The following is a 16859-nucleotide window of genomic DNA, read 5'->3' as shown; positions in this document are numbered from 1 at the left end:
GACCCAGGGGGAGGTGGGAATCTCACCAATAAAAGGCCGTCGTGTGCCCCTTCCCCACAAGACCTGAGCTCCCAGTGGAAGCAGCTGCAGGACAGAGGAGCTTCCAGCAGAAGAGGTGAGCCCATGCCTGTGTGTGTGTTTTTCCTCCTGAGATTTCTAGAAATGGGGATTATGACTTGGGGGGATGAATGAGAGAAATTCGTAATTAATGAATTCAACAAAGGCCGTCTGAGTGTTGCCACAGAGTTGAAAACCAGTCACCCTGGACCCCCAGTCTAGGAGTGGTGGCAGTCAATTTGGTATTCATTTCCAAGGCTGGAGAAGGATGTGATTTTTTTTTTTCTTTTTTCGGTGAGGCAGGGGCTTAACTCTGTTGTCCAGGTTGGAGTGACCTGGTATGATCTCTGCTCACTGCTAATTTTTCTATTATTTGTAGAGACGGGGTCTTCCTGTGTTGCCCAGGCTGGTCTCAAACTCCTCGGCTCAAGGGATCTTCCAGCCTTGGCCTCGCAAAGTGCTGGGATTACAGATGTGAGCTACTGCATCCAGCCCCTCTTTTTTTTTTTTTTTTTTGAGATGGTGTCTCACTCTGTTGCCCAAGCTGGAGTGCAATGGCATGATCTTGGCTCACTGCAACCTCTGCCTCCCAGGTTCAAGCAATTCTCCTGCCTCGGCCTCCCAAGTCTCTGGGATTACAGGTGTGTGCCACCACGCTTGGCTACTTCTTTTGTATTTTCAGTAGAGATGGGGTTTCACCCATCAGGCTGGTCTTGAACTTTTGATGACCTCAGATGATCCACTCACCTCAGCCTCCTAAAGTGCTGGGATTACAGGCATGAGCCACCGGGCCCGACCTCCCAGCCCATAATTCTTATGTTCATCAATCAATCTCTTGCTCGGGCTCCCCAGGAGGAGGTGAAATGACCCCAGCTTGCTGTTCCTCACATGGGTGCTGCCATGTCACTGGCTCAGGCTCAGCCGCTGGGTCACCAGGAGAATGGACCCTTCCTCCACCTCCGCTCAGAACACAGTGATGATTCGTGACTTTCTTTCCCAATAGAACTTCAAATCTCTGAAGATGGGGGGTGGGGGGATGTGCTTGAGTGTTTGTACTCATGGTCTTGTTCTTGGAGTGACAAAGCTGGAACACAATACCTCTATGAATGAAAAGGTTGTCACTTGTCACAACTAACAGGCTTTCACCTCACGGAAATTTTCTTCCCTTGTGTACTTTTCCCCTGGCAGTGGACATGGCTGCACTCTTCCAAGAAGCAAGCAGCTGTCCCGTCTGCTCAGACTATCTAGAGAAACCAATGTCCCTGGAGTGTGGATGCGCCGTCTGCCTCAAATGCATCAATTCACTGCAGAAGGAGCCCCATGGGGAGGATCTACTTTGCTGTTGCTGTTCCACGGTCTCTCAGAGGAACAACCTCAGGCCCAATCGAAAGCTAGAGAGGCTGGTTTCCCACATCAAGGAACTGGAGCCCAAGCTGAAGAAGATTCTGCAGATGAACCCAAGGATGCGGAAGTTCCAAGGTAAGGAATCTGTATACCCTGCCCCCTTCCCAAGAACAGACCAAGAAAAATCATTTGTGCAACTGGCCCCTCATTCCATATGGGGATTAGCTGCTGTCTGGCACCTAAAATTGAGATGCTTCTTCATCAGATTCTCAGCCCTGACAACATACAGAATCACCTGGTGATCTCCAAAAATAAAAATAAAAAGGCTGGGCGCGGTGGCTCATGTCTGTAATGCCAGCACTTGGGAGTCCGAGGCGGGTGGATCACGAGGTCAGGAGATCGAGACCATCCTGGCTAACACGGTGAAACCCTGACTCTACTAAAAATAAAAAAATTAGCCAGGCATGGTGGCGGGCGCCTGTAGTCCCAGCTACTCGGGGGCTGAGGCAGGAGAATGGTGTTAACCTGGGGAGGCGGAGCTTGCAGTAAGCCAAGATTGCGCCACTGCACTCCAGCCTGGGTGACAGAGTGAGACTCCGTCTCAAAAAAAAAAAAAAAACCTGATGTCTATGTCATGGGTTAGACAAGGGATTCTCTAAACTTAATGTGCTCAGATTACCTGGGGATCTTGTTAAAATGCAGATGCTGAACTGGGAAGTCTCAGGATTGATCCCGCTGGCTTGGGGACTTTGCTGAGTAGAAAAAACATAGAGAAACTGAAATTGAATTTCTCTCTAGCAAAGGTTCCCAGGACTTTGACATTAAAATGGGCCTGGTAATTCTAATGCACAGTGAATATTGGCACCCATTGTACCAAACAACCTCATCCCAGGGTTGGGAAGAGTTTGGAATGGAGCATCTATGGTGTTTGTTTCTGTGAGTGTGGGGCGAGTTGCAGACGCTGGTCTCCTCATCCGTGTGCCATGGGCTTCAACAGTGGTCCTGGCTACAGAAAATAGTATCACTCTCCATAACGCTGGAGAAAAGGGATATTTAAATGAAGAGGTTATGGTCAGCCTGGGCAAAGAATTACACCTATAAATGGTGGTGGGTCCCTATTATGTCCCTGACACTGGTAGCTTCTGCCCTGACACCCATGATCTCTACTCATCCACCTACCCATACCTGTGTCTCTGCTGAAATATGGAGGACAGATTCACCCTGCCCAAGTCATGTTTGGAACCCTCTTCCTCCTTCCTTGTCCATGTCCACTCATCTCATTTCATTCCCTAATTCACCATCAAACAGCAATCAATCTCCTCAAGTCTTACTGTAATCTATAAAATCTATATTGGTGATCATATCAGTTTTTTGACTTGAAGGATCATATGTTCTGTAGATTTTTTTTCAGAATGCTCTGGACAATTAATTTTCTCTAGGCCAGATCACACTGCCTCCTCCATGAGAACTGGTGGCTTCACCTGTCAACCACATACCCAATGCGTTAAATTATTGACCTTTGTATTTGCTGCCCTTATTCTCTACAATCAGTCAGTTATGACGAACAACTTTCTCTTTTTTTTTTTTTGAGATGGAGTCTCGCTCTGCCGCCTAGGCTGGAGGTGCAGTGGCGCGATCTCTGCTCACTGCAAGCTCCGCCTCCTGGGTTCATGCCATTCTCCTGCCTCAGTCTACCAAGTAGCTAGGACTACAGGCACCCGCCACCATGCCCAGCTAATTTTTTTGTATGTTTTTTAGTAGAGACAGGGTTTCACGTGTTAGCCAGGATGGTCTCAATCTCCTGACCTCGTGATCCGTCCGCCTCGGCCTCCCAAAGTGCTGGGATTACAGGTGTGAGCCACCGCGCCCGGCCAACGAACAACTTTCAAATACCTTTCTCTTCGCTCCAAAATTTACCATTGTTTTGCTTAAGGTCTCACCTCCCATGTAGGATGGAAAACATTCTTTCTTCTAAGGCCCCCCTCCTCCTCCTGGCCTTGGAGCCTCCTAATGTCCAGGACTGGCACCTCTGTCATCACATTGTCATCACATTGTCAGCTGCAGAGATCCCCTATCTGCTGTCAGAACCGTGCACAATTAATTTGTTTACAGACATGGAAAACAAAGGCCTGGAATCATGCTCTATATACTGAATTGAGCAATACAAGGTGGAAGCAGAAACATATTTCACATCGACCATTTGCATTGTCTTAATTATCACTCATTTTTTCACCCATCAAGGTGGTAGAAAGGGGGCATGGTGTCTGCCTTCAGAGACCCTCCACTCTAAATGAAGAAAAGTCCAATGAAGCAAACATGTGACATAAAGTAAAATAATTGCTACTGTGAATAAGAGTTGGGTATTGCCACAAAGCATACCTATGAGAATTTGAACTAGTCAGAGAAGTTGCCTCTTGAAACGTTTTGATTTTGGGGGAAGAAGAGAATTAAAGAAACCAAAGTCAAGAGATATTTGGGCCTTGGAAGTAGGGGAGAGGCATGGGGTTGGCTTTTGTCCATTTGCTGAGCAACTTTTTTCCTTTTCACAGTGGATATGACCTTGGATGCCGACACAGCCAACGACTTCCTCCTCATTTCTGACGACCTCAGGAGCGTCCGAAGTGGGCGCATCAGACAGAATCGGCAAGACCTTGCCGAGAGATTTGACGTGTCCATTTGTGTCCTGGGCTCCCCTCGCTTTACCTGTGGCCGCCACTACTGGGAGGTGGACGTGGGAACAAGCACAGAATGGGACCTGGGAGTCTGCAGAGAATCTGTTCGCCGCAAAGGGAGGATCCAGCTGACCACAGAGCGTGGATTCTGGACTGTGAGTTTGAGGGATGGAAGCCGCCTCTCTGCCAACACGGAGCCGCTGACTTTCCTCTTCGTAGACCGCAAGTTACAGCGAGTGGGGATTTTTCTGGATACGGGCATGCAGAACGTTTCCTTTTTTGATGCTGAAGGTGGTTCCCATGTCTATACATTCAGGAGCGTCTCTGCTGAGGAGCCACTGCGCCCGTTTTTGGCTCCTTCAATTCCACCTAATGGTGATCAGGGTGTCTTGAGCATCTGTCCTGTGATGAACTCAGGCACTACTGATGCTCCAGTCCATCCTGGGGAGGCCAAACAAACCCCCACTGCAAAAAAACAAAAAACAGGTTAAGAAAATTACTTGGATGGGTAGACTTAGGAACTCTCTACTTGGTAAAAGCATTATACAAAGTCACAGGAGAAAAATATGGGACATTTCATGATTATACTTAATCCAATTTGATTAGTTTGTAAATTGAGTCCTAAGTAGTAATTATTGCCACTATCCAACTCATTGAGTTTTATGGTTCACATCTTGTTTCCTATAGAAATATTCTGTATTCTGGGATCAATTTCCAAATGCTTTTTTATTTCTGTAAGTTCAAATTAATGTATTATAGAAGTTATGAGTTAAATAAACATTGGAATATCACCTAATGGATTATGTGACTTTCTTTCCTCAGCCTCCTGAGTAGCTGGGATTACAGGCACCCACCACCAACCCCAGCTAATTTTTTGTATTTTTAGTAGAGACAGGATTTCACCATGTTGGCCAGGCTGGTCTTGAACTCTTGACCTCAGGATTCACCCGCCTCAGCCTCCCAAAGTGCCGAGATTACAGGCGTGAGCCACTGCACCCAGATGGATTATGTGATTTTCTAAATGATAGGAGTACAGTAGATTTTATTCATAGTAAATGCGTGAGCGTGTGTATGTGTGTGTATGTGTGGGTGTGTGTGTATTTGAACAGAGAGCTGGATAAATGCCTATGTCCTATCCAGAACTGAAAAGACAAGTTGTTGCCATCATTGCTCAGTACAGGTAACATTTTCCTGGATGTGCGTTCATCTACATTAACAACGATAATTCCCCCCAATTAATTATTATAATTATTAATTATAATTGTTACAATTAATAAACCTCTGCAGGCTAACAAAGCAAAAAAAAAAAAAACCACACATTACTAATATTAGAAATGAAAGAGGGGCCATGTCTACCAAACTGTTGAGCATTAAAAGGATAATCAGGGACTGTTACACGTGACTCTATTCCCACAGTTTGATAAACAGGTGAAATGCATCAATTCCTTGAGAGACACAATCTTCCCAAGGTCACACTAGGAACAGACAATCTGAACAGCCTCTGCCTATTAAGTGAATTAACATTAAGAACATTCCAAAAAAGACAACACCAGAACCAAATGATTTCTCTTATGAAATCCACCAAATTCTTATGAATCCCAACATATTTTCACAATATAATCCAAAAATTGTGCTCCTAGGTATGTACTCGGCTGAGATGAAAAGTTATGTTCACAGAAAGCCTGCACAGAAATGTTTACAGCAGCTTTATCTATAACCACCCAGACTAGAAGCAAGATGTCCAAGAGGTGAATGAAAAAAAATAATCATCCATAAAACACAATATTATTCTATGATTTAAAGGAGTTCTCCATCAAGGCATAGAAAAGACAATGGCATGTATCAGAAAGACTGTGAGGGCATGCCTTCATTGGATGAGACCACACAGAAAGGCAGCAGAGCAGGGTGACTATATGTTAATTAGTGAAGTAAGTTCATCTGAAAAAGCTACATAATACTGGCTTGGTGCAAAACTAGTTGCGGTTTTTGGCATTTAAAGAATGGGGAAACCGCAATTACTTTTGCACCAACCTAATACATTACTCCAACTATATGACACTCTGGAAAAGGCATAACCAACGGGACAGTAAAAATATCCATACTTGGCATGATTTCTGGAGAAGAGGACAGAGATTCCTAAGTAAAGAAGAGGGAATTTTTGGAGCGGTGGGAATATTCCTTATGAGATCAAAATGGTAAACATAACATAGTAAATATTTCAAAATTCATAGAAATGTGTAACAGGAAGAAAGAACACTATGTGAATGACAGACTTTAGATATTAATGTATCAATATTTGCCCATTAATTTTAGCAAATATAACACAGTAATGTAAGATGCGAATATTAGGTGGAATTATAAGGTAGGATGAGAGAATACAGTGATATGGGAACTTTGTGTATTACATGCTCAATCCTTATGTCAATCTAAAACTCTTGGTTAAAGAAACATATTCATTTTTTAAATTGTAATATAGCACGACTGTTTCAGGGAGATCTCTTCACAATAATGTTCAACAATTGAGTCATGTTTAGATATTAGCTTGAAAGATTGTCTTACTATTAAATGTGAACCAAAATCGACTTTTAAATGTGTATTTAATTTTGTGATTTCAGCAATACTTCTTGACTAGGCGAGCAAAAACTTTGGCACATTTGAACATATGGCTTAACTTATTCATAGCTTCCTCTTACATATAGGACACTGCATATAATCCACAATTGTTATTCTTAAATCAATGTAATAAATTTCCACGGTACCTTCATGTGGGTGCACCTGGTGGTTTGCCCAGAGTCCAGGTTGTGTCATGTGCCTCTTGGTGTAGACACTGTGTCTTCTGAAAGTCTCTATCAGAGAAGATCCTGGTTAATCTTTTCGCAATGCAGACAGCCATTGACATGTTACTGACAGAAAGACCAGAGGGAGAATTGTGATAATTGGTTCTGACTTCTGATCCCATTGTTTACTGGCTTCCAAGCAGAGCCATCTCAATCAAAGTTAGGTCTCAGGAAGAGCATGGAGTTCAGTGAGCACTTTATACATGGATTAGAAAGATTAAGTGGGTGAGGACAGGCACGGTGGCTCATGCCTGTAATCCCAGCACTTTGGGAGGCTGAGGCGGGCAGATCACGAGGTCAGGAGATCGAGACCATCCTGGCTAACACAGTGAAACCCCGTGTCTACTAAAAATACAAAAAAAATTAGCCAGGTGTGGTGGCGGGCGCCTGTAGTCCCAGCTACTTGGGAGGCTGAGGCAGGAGAATGGCGTGAACCCGGGAGGCGGAGCTTGCAGTGAGCGGACATGGCGCCACTGCACTCCAGTCTGGGTGACAGACCGAGACTCTGTCTCAAAAAAAAAAAAAAGAAAAGAAAAAGAAAGACTGTGTGGGTGATGCCTTCACATAGATGAGACGACACAGAAAGGCAGAGGGCTGGTGTAGTGGGGGCCTGGACCCCAATCCCACTGGAGCCACATGGACCTGGGAAGGTCATGTAATCCCTCGGTCCTCAGATCTCTGCACTGTCATGTTAAACTTTTCATAGGGCCTACTTACTAATATCACAGTATGGGGCTAGAAGAATCACTAAATGCAGGAGAATATTAAGAAAGAGGATCAGAACTTCAGTAGTGATATGTAAGGGTTTACTAAATGCCAGAAGGAATAAGCCGGAGACTTAGTAGTGGCTGAACACAGAGAGGCTGCTTGGGTGGCTCCAGGCCAGTGGAGGGCGGTTCCCTGTTTGTCTTTTACGTGGGTGTGATGCCTTACAACTTCTGGAGGACATCTCCTGTTATCTCCGGGAATCCCCACATCAGCCCGGCAGGGTGGGCAGAGGAGGGGCTGAGTATCACTTAGAGATGGTGAGTGATTTGCACAATCCCATTCTAATGAGTGAAGGATCTGGGGGGAGAAATGAATTTGGTACCCTAGAGACAGAGTGCCCTGGACCACTGATCAAAGGGACCCCTTCACTCTCTTTCTCCAATCCTTTTATTCTAAGTTGTGTGGAAAGACAGAGTTCGTGCTCAGGAAGAGTTGCCTGAGATGAAGACAGGTCCCTAATTAATAATTAACCACAGGAAAAACACCCACCTAGCAGCAGATGGCTCTGGGGCCAGGTGTAAGGCCCCCTCCACACAGGGTTCTCACAAAGCCTGTAACTTCCCTTTTCTGCATCCCTCCCCACACCCCTCCCAGCCACCCACCCACGCTCAGCTATGCTTTCTCTTGCTTTCCAAATAGCCAAGCTAGAGGAATACAGACAACTGGGCACTGCAAAGAGTTTCTTGGGAAAACCAAACCAAAAGGAACAAGAAACATGACATGATTCATAATGGCCAAAAGGGGCAAACTATCTAAGTGTCCATCCGCCAACAAACAGATAAATAAAATTCTGTTGTTCCATACCGTGGAATATTGTTCACCCATAAAAAGAGGTAAAAATAATTAGTTTTCAAGAATAAAAATAAACAGAATAAACAATGATAGCATATGACTATAAAGGCAACAGAAAGAAAAGGAATGAAGTACTGATGCAATTTTTATGCTACAACACGGATGCACCTAGAAAGCATGATGCCAAGTGAAAGGAGCCAGGCACAAAAGGCCACATGTTGTGTGATTCCATTTCCATGAAATGCACAGAACAGGCAAATCCACAGACAAAATGGTGATGAGTGGTTGCCAGGGAGGGGCTGCAGGGAGAGGGGAATGAGATGTAATTGCTAATCAATGCTCCTGCTAATCAATACTCCAGCACCACTCCTGATTCGCTATGTGGTCAGTTTATCTCACTTCCCTGTGCCTCAGCTTCCTCATTTGTAAAACGGTGTGACAACTACCTACCTCATGGGGTGTTAAGAATAACGCCCAGAAAGCACTTAGCACAGTGCCTGGTACATGGCAAAAACACAATAGCTGGTCACCTTGTGGGGGTGGTGGTTGCTGCCAAGGCTCAAATCAACTGGAAGAATGGACAAGGAGGAGGAGGGGCCAAGGCAGAAAACTGATCAGAAGGCAGAGGTGGACAGGGGCAGGGACATCTTCAGATCTGGGCACTTGCTGCCCCACATACTGTAGATGCTAAGCTGGGAGGCAGGGACATGCGAGCCCAGCCGCAGTGTGGGAACCACCAGGCCCTGAGTGTATGCACACGGCTCAATTCCAAGCCCCAAGGGGACAGACATGGAGATGAGGGCACTGATGACCCTCATGCCTGTGCTGGGGCCATTGTGGAAGGGAGAAAGGGCATGAGCCCAGCAGACCTGGCAGAGTGTTGGGGAGGGAAGAGGGCACTGGATTCAGGAACAAAGACTCCAACAGGTGGAGTGAATGGCTGGCTTGAGAAGGAGCAGGTGTTGCTCACCTGTTCGCACCTGGCAGGGCTGACCTTGGGGTCACAACCCATCCCAGCACATGCTTTAAGAGGATTTCAGAGATTTGGGGCACCAACTCTAGACCTTTGATGATTCAAAACTCCCCACTCCTCACGTGGCCGGGCGAGGTGGCTCACGCCTGTAATCCCAGCACTTTGGGAGGCCAACGTAGGAGGACTGCTTGAGTCCATGAGTTCGAGACCAGCCTGGGCAACATGGTGAAACTCCATCTCTATTAAAAGATGAAAAATTAGCCAGGTGCGTGCCTGTAGTCCCAGCTATGCAGGAGGCTAAGGTGGGAGAATCACTTGAGCCTAGGAGCTCAAGGCTACAGTGAGCCGTGATCATATCACTGTACTCCAGCCTGGGTGACAGAGTGGAACTCTGTCTCAAAAAAAAAAAAAAAAAAAAAGGACTCCGCAGAAAATGCAAAATGGCAATACCCACCCCTAATTCAATCCCAGGGTTCATGGACGAAGAGAGCACCAGCCGTGGGAGAAAGCATCAGATGCCACTTAACAGCCTTATTATGCAGACAAGCACGTGGCAGCTGGAGAGCCGAGGGAGCTGCCCAAACCCCACAGCGAGCCTCCCTTCTCTTCTCCAAAGAAGAGGCCCCATTTCCAAATCACCTCAGGCCAGGTTTGCAGGAAGTGAGCAGCAAGTCTCCAGAAGGGGCGGGGCACGGTGGCTCACGCCTGTAATCCTAACACTTTGGGAGGCGGAGGCAGGCGGATCACCCGAGACCAGGAGTTCGAGACCAGCCTGGCCAACATGGCGAAATCCTGTCTCTACTAAAAATACAAAAAATTGGCTAGGCATGGTGGTGGGCACCTGTAATCCCAACTACTCGGGAGGCTGAGGCAGGAGAATCGCTTGAACCCAGGAAGCAGAGGTTGCAGTGAGCCAAGATCACGCCACTGCACTCCAGCCTGGGTGACAGAGCAAGACTCTGTCTCAAAAAAAAAAAGAAAGAAAAAAGAAAAAAAAAGAGGGGAGTTAGGGCACTGCATGAAGTGATCCACATACACTATAATCTCATTTAATCCCACAATCCATTGAAAGAAATAGTTTTTTTCTTTTCTTTTCTTTTCTTTTCTTTTTTTTTTTGGAGATGGAGTCTTGCTCTGTCACCCAGGCTGGAGTGCAGTGGCGTGATCTCAGCTCACCGCAGCCTCCACCTCCCGGGTTCAAGTGTTTCTCCTGCCTCAACCTCCCGAGTAGCTGGTACTACACGTGCACACCACCATGCCCAGCTAATTTTTGTATTTTTAGCAGTGATGGGGTTTCGCCATGTTGGCCAAGCTGGTCTCAAATTCCTAACCTCAGGTGATCTGCCCACCTCAGCCTCCCAAAAGTGCTGGGATTACAGGTGTGAGCCACCACTCCCACCCCTCCACTCAGATTGTCTAAAGGGTTCCTAACAGCTCCCCCTCCCACTGTTTAAAGACGCTGACATTGTTTTTTTAAAATTTTATTTCTATTATAAGAGTAAATCTAATATTGAGAAAGACCAGAGCAGAGATAAAAAGAAAACTGAAACATGAAAAACAATAGTAAATACAGAAACCAAATATGGTGGGTTGGTTGCTGTTTTGTTGTTGGAATTTTTTTTAAAACGAACTGAATTTGTCATCCTCTGCACAAACTTCACAAAAGGAAAAGAAGAAAAAGAAAAATAGAAACAAAAGCAATAAAAAAATGGCAAAGTGATACAAGAACCTTTTTTTTAAAAAAAAAAAGGAATATATGCTTACAGTAAAAGATAATTCAAAATATAGAAGGGTACAAAGTGAAAAATAAATCTGTTTTTACCCACCTCCCCGCCCCCAGCCAGTTATTCCTTATCCTTAGACCTATTAGCCAGAGTTTGCTACTCTTGGCAGAAGGAAACTTTTTATTGCGTTTTTCACATTGCAAGCGATGGTATCCATTTTCTGAAGGAGAAGATGGAATTTAGAAAATTCCCAGCAGCATCTAATTTGCTAAAAGATAATGAACATCATATGAAAGAATTAAGTGCCTTCCTGGATCCTGACAAAATAAAGATATCAATCAAAGAAACTCCCCAAAGGAGGTCCAGATGGCCACGCAATTGAACTTTATCATGCTCATAGGTCTGGCAATCCCCAATGCCCTTAAAATACCCAGGAAAACCATCCAACAGAAAGCAATATCTGATAAATATAGTGATTCTTTATAAAGCCAACCTGAAACTGGAGGAAATCTTGTAAAACTGTTACCTCGTTCAGTAATCCTAATGAACACAGGAGCAAACTTTCTCCTCAACCAATCCTTTAAACGCAGCCACAGATCCATCTGAATTCAAGGGGTCTTTTGCAGGCAGGATAGTGCAGTATCTCGCACAACATATGAGAGTATCATTCATCATATAAAGTGGATCATCCCAAAGCATTTGACTATGTCGTAATTCCAAATTTCAGAAGCATGTGAAAAATCGATAGGACACTGCTATGGTCCCAATGTTTGTGTCCCTCTAAAATTTGTGTTAAAACCAGCTGGGCGTGGTGGTTCATGCCTGTAATCCCAGCACTTTGGGAGGCCAAGGTAGGCAGATCACTTGAGGCCAGGAGTTTGAGACCAGCCTGGCCAACATGGTGAAACCCTGTATCTACCAAAAATATGAAAAATTAGCCAGGTGTGGTGGTGCGTGCCTATAATCCCAGCTATCCAGGAGGCTGAGGCAGGAGAATCACTTGATCCCAGGAGGCGGAGGTTACAACGAGCCGAGATCATGCCACTGTACTCCAGCCTGGGCGACAGAGCAAGGCTCTGTCTCAAAAAAAGTAAATAAATAAAAATAAAAAAAGTAAAAAAATTGTGTTAAAACCGAATCCTCACTGTAGTGGTATTAAGAGGTGCGCCCTTTAGGAGGTGATTGGGTCATGGGGGCTCCACCCTCTTGAATGGGATTAGTGCCCTTATGAAGGAGGCTTGAGGGAGTCTTGCTCTCCATGTGAGGACACAGAAGGCACCATCTATGAGGAGGAGGTCCTCACCAGACACCAAATCTGCTGGTGCCTTGCTCTTGGACTTCCTAGCCTCCAGAACTGTGAGCAATAAATTTCTGTTTGTAAATTACCAGTCTAAGGTATTTTGCTATAGCAGCCCAAATGGACTAAGACAAACATACTGGCCTTTACCTAAACCACCTATGAAATTTGAAAGGCTGAAATATTAAGAAATGAGCAAAAGGTAACTGAAATACCACTAAAGTCAGATGCCAGTCTATCTGTGTCCTTTGTTATTTAATATAACATAGAGTGGTGGTGAGGGCAGGAGAAATAACTGATTTCATCAGGAAAAAGCAAATTAAAAGACTCACTGTTGTTACTCAAAAAGAGAGGCTTGGAATAAGATTGGCACAACAGGATGCTACTGCGTTCCATCACAGCATGCTCCTGAAAACCAGGCCATAAATCAGATCCTTGAGAAGCAAATCCTATTTACCCAATAGGAATGATGTTATAATTGAATCAAGCTTGCTTTGCTGATCAAGGATTGGGCATTAAACTAATCCTATGTAACTTCTCCTCCCCTGCCCCGATGCAAGCTGTCATGACAGCCAGCCACAAGGAAGAGAGACTTCTGTGGCTCTCTCCAGCCCTCCACCACTGTCTCCTGGGCCTCAGCACCTCAGGAGGAAAGGGTAACTCTTTCAACCTTGTGAGGAACATCATGAAGGACCACACTCAGAGGTCTTCCCTGCCACGCTACCTCCCATGACCTAGTAAATGTTCAGGTACTAGTGCATGCTGCACATCTCTTCATTCAACAGATTGCTGGCTTTGTGTGTGCCTATGGTCTCACACATGAAAAGCAAAACAGAATTGTAGACAACTAACTATACAACGCAGTGTGGCAAGCTTTCCTAGAATATGCTGAGATAAAAATGAAATATTATATTTCACTGAATCTTAAACACCATTATTTTATGTATCAACAAGAAAGAAAAAAATACTTCCAACTACAAGATGCCATCAATGGCAAAGTGCATCCTGATTCCAGAGATGAATAAGAATATCTGTGTTAGAATGGTGAAATGTGGTAATTAACTTTAAAAAAAAGTGATTAGTATTATCTCTCATCATGAACCAAGCCTTACTATGGATGCTGAGAAAAGGTAGCAATTATTTCTGCTGGAGTGACTGGTGGAGGTATCACAAAGGAGGTGACATTTGACCTGAGTTTCAAAGGATTTTGTCAGTGGGAGAAAGAGTGGGAAGAGCGTTCCAAGTTGAAGGACTAGCATGAGCAAAGGTATAGAGGCAGAAAAGGGGTCCATGTTTATGGGCCAGCTAATATATTCTAAGTAGTTAGAATATAAAAGGTGCAGGGAGAGAGAGCTGGTGCTAAAGCTGGAAACATTGGAGCCACATTGTAAATGGCTTATAATACCAGGCATGGGAGTTTGTACCCCAGAGGTAACAGGAAGCCATTGAATGCATTGAGCTGGCAGGGGGTGGGGGGGTGACATGATTTGGAAAGGTCAGTTTGGCAGGGTAAATGAAGGATAGCATGGAGAAGTGTAAGAATAGAGGCAGGAATAGATACAAGTGAGACCACAACCAGCCAGGTTAGGGGTGGGTGGAAAGAAAACCATACATTCGGATCTTCGCGATGACGTCAGATTTTTTAAAGGCTAAGGCAACCATACGGCAATGAGAATAAAATATCTACAGTCATATACAACAATATGGGTGAATTTCACAATGTTGAGTGAAAGAAGCCAGACACAAAGAGGACAGACAGGGATTCCATTTATATCAAGCCCGAGAAGGGGCAGAACCCAATCTACAGTGTTAGCGGTCAGCATGGTGGTCATCCTGGGGAAGGTTAGTGACTGGCCAACAACATGACTTTTAGGTGCTGGTAATGTTCTGGTTCTTGATGCTGGTTACATGAGTGTGTTCACTTTGGGAAAATTCACTGAACTGTCTGTTATATTTCAATAAAATTTATGAAACATACTTAGGGCCATGGAAAGAACTGGAAGTCAGGATCTGGAAGTCAGCAGGTAGCAGGAAGCTGTTGGACCCTGCAGGCGCTCAATCACAGAATGAGCTGAAGCGTTGGGATAATGCCATGGACCACAAAAGGGACTTCGTATGGTGCATTAGGAGAAAGCATGGATGGATGTTGAAAAGAATGCAAAACTTTCTCATCTCCAGGCCTGTCACAGAGACACACAGGATGTACTGGTAGAGAATGACTAGCAAACAGGAGATAGTGGAGCAAGCATGAAATGAAAGACGAGGAGACTGTTAGAGGGCACCTAGATGCTTTCAATGAGACTATGTCTCCAGGGCCAGAGTAAGTACCTGTCAAGACAGCAGGACACTGTAGCTGGGATCCAGAAAGAGCACCTGAAGGATCTTTGGGAGATGAGTAACGGGAAGGGTTAAGTAGCAGGGATGCAGCAGGGTTCAGGTTTCCTGAGAGCCCAAAACAGTGACTTCAGCAATAGGGGATTCGGATATTTATCATCAGTAGCGTTTGAGAAGAGCTGATTGTACAAACGACGTGTGATCACACAGAGGACAGCAGAGCTCCGTAGGAGTGGGTGTGTTCACCAAGAACCGGCCCAGTTACAATCACCCTTATTCATGGAATTATTCATCTGACAGCTCAGAGAAATTAGGACATAGCACATATCAAGGTTTCAGCACAGGCTTTAGGAAGACTTTTCATGATTTTCAGGAGTACAAGACAGAGAAAGGAGGACTACAGAATGTGGAAGTTGGGAGCAATTTTCAGTAGGTTTAATTGTAGGAACAGAGGGGGCAGATGACCCCCAGTGTGGGCAGTCACAGGGCTGTGCCTTTGGCATTCTCCTATTTAACATTTTGACTAATGCTTTAGGATGAGAAAGAAAATCAGATTGTGGAAGGACAATGGCATTAACTGAGAGAGACGGTGAATATGAGTGACAACAGACTCACCATGTAGGATGCCTTCAACAGGCTGCAACATCAGGACATGGTCAAAGGTGAAATGTTTCAATCCTATTCAGAAGCCTCCAAATTAAACAGCTTATAAGTAACATTAGAGAGATGTGGCTTGCTGTTCATTTAAAGCATCAGCAACAATATCCCCATAGAAAACAAACCTAGGGCTCTTGGAGAACCACAAGCTTCCTATAAGCCAAAGGGGTGATGCGGCTGCTAGCAAAATGTGGGTAAATCTGGACTGCAAGGACAGTGGTGACAGCAGTCCAGAGGTCTAAGCACAAAGGGGCAGCCCTGCTCTTCTACATCCTTCTTGGCCCAGGTGGAGAGTTTGGTGGTTGGTTTTGGGTAATGTTTTTGAGGAGAGCCATGAGCAGACTTTAGACTCATGATCAGGGGAGGTATGGAGGCATTTGTCCCACAGAAGACTTGGCTAGAGGTGGAGAGTGAGGAGGGTGCCTAGGAACTGTGTCTGGGAAATAACTGCCATGGGTGAGAGGGTGCACTGTGGACTCCTGCCACAGGTTAAAACCGGGTAAAAGCTAAAGGAAGGCTGACTGGTGGAGCCTAAGAAAAAAAATGTGAAAACCTCATGAATCAAGTCATGAAGTGGGAACCTCAGCAGGCACTGATCTTGCCATCTTTAGCAGTAATATAATTATTTATTACATGCCTAATAAGTACCTAGTACTGTGTTAGGAATTTTATTTGCATTATCTTACTTAATGAGGGAGATAATTACATGTAAAGTGCTTAAAACAGTGTCTGGCACAGGTGAATGCACACTATCGTTAGCTGTTGTCACCATCGAATCCTCACAATAACTCTATGAAAGAGGAACCATTATTGTCCCCATTTTACAGATGGAAAAAGTGAAGCTCAGGAGGTTAAGTGACTTACTCAAAGTTGCACCACTAATAGTTAGTAAGCCAGAAATTGAGGCCAGGGCTGCCTGACTCCAAAACTCACTACTGTCCCTAAAGGGTAAAGAGGGACTCATATGTTTGGACGGAGTAGGAACAGAGGCTTCCTAAGCCTATTCTTCATCTAAGGCTCTGTTCTAAAACTGTGCCTCTTGTCCATCCTGGGACCCCTTTGTTAATAATCAGATTTTTTTATTTTTTAGAGACGGAGTCTCGCTCTGTCACCCAGTCTGGAGTGCAGTGGCACAATCTCGGCTCACTGCAAGCTCTGCCTCCCGGGTTCATGCCATTCTCCTGCCTCAGCCTCCCGAGTAGCTGGGACTACAGGCACCCGCCACCACACATGACTAATTCTTGTATTTTTAGTAGAGATGGGGTTTCACCATGTTAGCCAGGATGGTCTCGATCTCCTGACCTTGTGATCTGCCCACCTCAGCCTCCCAAAGTGCTGGAATTACAGGCGTGAGCCACCGTGCCCAGCCAATCTGATTGTTTTTGAAGCCTCTAAATGAAAGGG

General features: G+C 45.0%; 1 protein-coding gene and 1 long non-coding RNA gene across 2 annotated transcripts in view; one reads left to right on the top strand and one right to left on the bottom strand.

The window, feature by feature from the left end:
• The first annotated feature begins 1163 nt into the window (after nt 1–1163).
• Nucleotides 1164–4564, top strand: LOC100436237 (ret finger protein-like 3). The gene is made up of 2 exons (XM_024239992.3): nt 1164–1536; nt 3951–4564. The coding sequence occupies exons 1-2, from the start codon at nt 1164–1166 to the stop codon at nt 4562–4564; spliced, it is 987 nt and encodes a 328-aa protein (XP_024095760.3).
• The window catches only part of LOC129052641 (uncharacterized), a 35349-nt gene continuing 22096 nt past the window's right edge, over nt 3607–16859 (bottom strand). The window contains exons 4-5 of the long non-coding RNA XR_008517732.2: nt 6833–6976; nt 3607–4538 (exon numbers count right to left, since the gene is read on the bottom strand). This is a non-coding gene — a long non-coding RNA (uncharacterized LOC129052641). The remainder of the gene's footprint in view (nt 4539–6832; nt 6977–16859) is intronic.

Source organism: Pongo abelii, chromosome 23 (assembly GCF_028885655.2).
Source record: "Pongo abelii isolate AG06213 chromosome 23, NHGRI_mPonAbe1-v2.0_pri, whole genome shotgun sequence".
NCBI classification, from domain to species: Eukaryota; Metazoa; Chordata; class Mammalia; order Primates; family Hominidae; genus Pongo; species Pongo abelii.
Note: the sequence above shows the minus strand (reverse complement) of the source record. Positions and strands in the feature narration are given on the sequence as shown.